At 32.5% G+C, this 5,784-nt stretch overlaps 1 protein-coding gene across 1 annotated transcript; it reads left to right on the top strand.

The window, feature by feature from the left end:
* The first annotated feature begins 236 nt into the window (after positions 1 to 236).
* LOC131875878 (uncharacterized) lies at positions 237 to 719 on the top strand. Its single transcript, XM_059220583.1, has one exon. It carries the CDS (start codon positions 237 to 239, stop codon positions 717 to 719), a length of 483 nt encoding a protein of 160 aa, XP_059076566.1.
* Positions 720 to 5,784: the final 5,065 nt, after the last annotated feature.

The raw sequence follows: 5,784 nt of genomic DNA on the forward strand, positions 1-5,784 counted from the left end.
CTATGGTTGGAAAGGAATTCAAGAATTTTTAATCATAAGTCGACGTCTTTGCCAGACGTTATAGGTAAAATCCAAGCCTCCATTTGTGAAGTGGTCCTCTCTTTCATTTATAAAAATTTAGGGCGACAACTTTTTCTCATTGGGATAATTGGGTTACTTGGAAATGGCTCTCTCTGCAATTGCTGCCCTCTCAAGGGGCTATTTCGGATGCTTTTTCTTCGCATCTTAAGCATAAGATGGCTAAATGGAGCCCTCCCCCTTGTCCATCCTTCAAACTCCAATTTGATGGGGCCTCTAAGGGCAATCCAGGAAAGTCTGGGATTGGGGTAATCATCTTTGACCATTCTTCAAATATCATCATGGTTGTTGGCAAATACATTGGTTATGGCACTAACAACATGGCTGAATTTCAAGCTCTATCTTTTGGACTTGATCTGGCTCATTCTCTAAATATCAAGGATATTGTTATTGAAGGGGATTCAATGCTTGCCTGTCAAGCAGTTGCTGACAAAAAATGCATCTCTTGGCGTATGCAGTACCTTCTGGAGCATATTCTTCTTCAACTTAATGGCTTCTCCACTTTCTCGATCTCCCACTATTTTAGAGAAATCAATGTGTTTGCGGATTTTCTTGCAAGTAAGGTTATTAGTGACGGTGTAGACCACATTGAACTTACATCGTCGGATTTTCCTATCTCATGTATGAAAATTATATCTTAAAAATGCCTTCTTGGTGTGGCTATTCTTTCGTAAGTGCATATAATAAGGGTGTTTTGGAATAATACCATTGTTATTATCATTTATTGGGAGAATCTCCCCATTATTGAAGGGATTTTTTTTTGTTGTAGCCTTGATAGTTCTACTTGCCTTATGGGGTATCTACTTCTTTGAATGTCTATAACAAGGGTGTTGCCTTGCCTTATGACAACACCTTTGGTATAGTCACCCCTGGAAGTGTAGCCGCTTTTAAGGATGGAGGGTGATATTCTTTGGGATCAGTTGACAGTGATTTGATAGTTTTTTCTTGTACCTTGGGTGTTGTGGTTTGCTTGGTTTTGATTTCCTTTTTCCCCTTTGGCGGTTGAAGCTAGGTTAATTAGCTCTTTCATCATGATAATTGGTGACATTGTCTCTCTCCGGTGTTTTGAAACTGGGTTATATTGCTTTTCAGGATAATCATTAGATGTTGCGGTTCAGCTTAAGTATTATATATGTTATGCCAATCATGTTTTCTTAAGCATAGTGGTGACCGATTGTGTCATGATTTTTGGGTCTCACGTTCTGCACATTGGCTTGGTAAATTAATCATTATGCTTTGTGGGTATAAGGTTGGTGAGTTTTATTAATTGAGTTTGCTATATGTGAAGCATTTTCCATCATTCAGAGGTGCTATTTGGCTGGATATTCTCTTCGTATGATATTCTGATAATCATATCATGACAACCCCCGCTCTATTATATATCTTTGATAAGTTTTATAGGTATGAGTCATATTTGTCTATTTCTTTTTCAGTTTAGACAATACTTTGCAGGATGTGGAATTTATTGGGCAAATTTGGTGAGTTGTGGGTTATTCTGAGAAGTTGGAAAATGCAGTGTTTTGGATGGGGGAAATGGCTTCTTATCATGTTGTTACTTGTTTGGCTATTCTTATGGGCCATTATATGGATTGGTTTCACCCTGTTCCCTAAAGGTTGTCTTCATCTTCCGTTACTTCTTGTATGGTTAGGTTTATGTATGCTAACCATTTTCATGTTTTCAAGATTACTTCTCCTTGGATCCCTCTTTGTTGTGTTTTTTGTTCTCTACAGATATCTGGACTCATGTGGTGCATAAGGGGATTATTGTTTGGGGATGCTTCCGATCTTAGCTACATTTTCTGAGATGATATCCTCTCTACAGAATTACTAATACAAGCTTGCTGTAAAAGCTTCCTTTATATCTAATGTAATGGAAATTGTAATCAGGGTTTTATGGGATGTATATGGGTTATTGTATTGGGTAGGTAGGCTTATGTTTTTGAGCAAAGCTAAGGGGTTTTCTTATTGGTTCTTTCCCCTCAATTCTCTTTGAACCAGTCACCATGTAAAAAAATAAATATAATTAATATAATTTTAGTGGTATCATCCACTTTTATAAAAAAAAAATAAAAAATAAACAAGCCTCATTTAGGGATCATCAATTGTGTTTCTTTCCTTCTCAATTGTCATCTACCTCTCCCTTCTTTTGTTTCTAAAATCTAGCTATGAGTTTTGAGGACCAAGTCTCCAATTTATTATACATTGAATTATTGAACATATTCTCTGCCATTTTCCTATCCTCCATGTCCGAGTTTAAAACTTTGGGTTCAACATTATTAAATTTTATCATTCAAGTATTTAGAAACTTCCTTGCTTTATAATTGGATATGTACTTGAAAGTGTTTATCAAGTAGAAAATTATGTAAAATCTATGTTTATTTTTAATGCAAACTTGGTTTTAAACTGCAAATGAGATCCAAAATGTTTACATTGTCTATAATTTATTTTGGTTGAACAAACAGGCAATAGGAACATCAAATTTGTTTTGAATTTCTTTTTGCAGAATTGATTAGAAACATATTATTCCTTTAACATGTTACTTCATTACCTCCTCTGTATGCGATTCATTCTATAATTTTCTGCTGGAATATAATGAACACGATTGTGAATATTACAAGGAATCCTTACATGCAATATTTCTCAAAGACAATTATAAGTTAATCAAGAATTCTCAATTCAAACATGAGCCAATTCCATATGTTTAATATGAGAACTCTATTGGATTATATTTGAGAGGGGTGGGACAAATTTCATTTTACTATTTTAATTCTTGTATTTTATATATATATATACACATATATCTATATACATAGATATATATATATATATATATATATATATATATATATATATATATATATATATGTATATATATGTGTACATATATCCCTCTACTTGCATATTCAGGCCGTCAAACTCTATAAAAGGTCATATATAACATAGGTTATTTATAAATTGATTAGGTGCCCTATATTTTTTGTTATCTTAAGGTTTTTATTTCTGTTGCAGATGAGATTATGAGGCAGTTTTATAGAGAAATCTTGAATTTTGAGTTGCATGGGGTTTGAGATTGAATTCATTATTCAACTAGGATTTATAAGATCATTCACACCTTCATTGTCATAATGCAGCTTTGTTTTAAAGGCATCTATGCATTTTTGTATGGGTCAAGACCCATGATATTCGTGGTATTGATGTCTAGGCATTTGTTGTAATGATACCATATATATATATAAATTTATGACTGCACTTGTATGTTGTATTCAGCTTCACCATTTTGATTTTTGAAATGATATGTTAGTTGAATTAGCTGTATTTTTTCATAGTAGTGATTCACATTGATTATAAGTATTGTGTACACTGTATATTATTGTGTTATCATGATATGGAATAAATTCATAATTAAAATATTGTTATCGTAATGTGAATTGTGTAATGTTGTCTATGGATATTTCATATTGGTTTTTTATATGCATCTTTGATTATTTGTACTAGGTAGATGCACATAACATTTCATTTGAGTGTGTATTCATATATTTAAAATTTTAAACCAATAGTGATTGCAGGCAATTTGAGTTGGGTATGTTGTATTTTTATTTGTGTAAAGCCCTTATATTTGTGACGCAAAATGAAAGAATGAGTTAAATGTTCAAACCAGTGATCCAATCATCCGAATCACTTAATATTCAAAATTTTCTTAACTATACAGAACCTGTAAAATTCATGTTGCTTATTTGGTTAGCTTAATTTGTTATTGCATTATGTTGATGTGACTTGGAAAGGAGTTCTACAGTTTTTAAATTTGGTTAAATGTCTTAGACAATAAATGACGAAAGGCTGAAATTGGTTTATAATGCATATGCTAATGGCATTTACATTATTGCATTCTTCAAATCCGGGTTCTAGCATTTGGAATCAAAACAATGGATTATTCAAAGAAATTATACACAAAAAGAATTGCCTGATTGCTTGTGCTTGTGAAATTATTTAATGTATTTTCCTTGTTTTTTTGTTTGCCAGTGAGTACGTATTTGAATGAAATGATTGGGCCATGTAACAAATTAAAGTTTGAATTGATTATGCAATAGATTAGATTCTAACCCCTTAAACGCAATTAGCAAGAAAGGGTGATTGTGGTCGAACACTTGATCTCCAATTTTAGTGAGAACCCTACCTTCTTGCATGGTTTTTGTAGCGGTATTGTCCAGTGACTAAGTCTTTCTTTCGCTTGTGCAGTCATGCTTTGTGCAGTGACTATACACTCTTTTCTCGTTAACATGTCATGTCACAACAGTCCTTGTGTGTTTGTGTACAGTTATCACACACGAGTGTTGCAAGTGCAACATGCATAATTTGATCATACATTCATTTACGACTACTATCTTGAGTGCAATCCTGGGGAATTACATCAATGCTAAAATATGTAACCCCTTTGTCATTAAACCATTTTCCTTTTGGAAAACGCCAATTGAGAAATAAAATAGATAGATATTTTGCCAATTTGGAATTTTGGGTCCGAAATTGTTTGATTTTATTAGCTCTCAAGCAAATAAACTTCTTTGCAGCAATAAGCTCTTGGTTTTAAGATTATGGAATCATGCTTTTAAAGTAGAATTTTGTTTAAATTGATGCTCTGTTAATTAGGACAAACACTCTTGTTGTGTATGCAGAGGTGAAATGATTGGTTTTTTCCCTGTTCATGGGGTTTGGATGATTTCTACTTTAATTACTCCATTTGGGTTCTCTAGCCTCTAGAGAGTTTGTGTGAATCACCACTCCAGAACTGAGCTTCCATTTCAAATAACTTTTGGGGTTTGCAACTTACTATATCAAGATTTATTAGTTTCCTTAGGGATTTTGTGTTTCCGTATTGGCTGAGTTTTTTAAAGTGCTAAGAGTTTCTAACAGTCTGATTTTCACATTTTCACTTTTTAAGACACTGATAAAAATAACAAATTAATCATGGAATTCAACAGGAAAATTTGTCCACATCCATCATATAATGATATACAAAAATTAAAAATAGATGCTAACGTATAGATATAGCAGATATTATCTATCAGTAAAGTAATCAATTACATGCAATTTCTTTAGCCCTGTAGCCACCTGAACTTTTGATTGCACACAAATTGCTCCTATCGGCAATTCACATTGCACCTCCCAGGTGCAAGCGCTAGTTTTATATGATTTGTATCATAGATAAGTGCATCACATCTTGTAATCAAATTTTTAAGATATTTTCATTGTTTTTCTCTTTCATCTTGTATTTGATTTTTTTTCAATCCTCTTTTCTTGAGTTTTATGTTATATTTTAATTTTAGATACAAATTTTGTTTTCTTCTTTTGGAATTCTTGAGGCAGTTAGAACTTACAAAAGAACCCATCAAGTACAATTTAATTAATCTTATATAGCTAAATCACATATTTTACTATGGTCGAGTGTAATATGGACTACACAATCATATATATTAAGTTTTGGTACCCTTTATGTTATCTATCTATTTATTAAAATGGGGATGAAACCAAAACGTTATTTTATAAGAAAAATTCAATGAGCTCTTGCATGATTACTTTTAGGTTCCTTCTAGGTCTTTTTTACTAATTTAATAATCATAACTAAGCTAAAAAAGATTATAAGTGTATCTAGCTTTTTTTGTATCTCTATATTGTGAGTTGGTCAGTGGTAGGTGTGATGGCTCCTTGCTC

The sequence above is a fragment of the Cryptomeria japonica genome, chromosome 5, assembly GCF_030272615.1.
Source record: "Cryptomeria japonica chromosome 5, Sugi_1.0, whole genome shotgun sequence".
In the NCBI taxonomy this organism is placed as follows: Eukaryota; Viridiplantae; Streptophyta; class Pinopsida; order Cupressales; family Cupressaceae; genus Cryptomeria; species Cryptomeria japonica.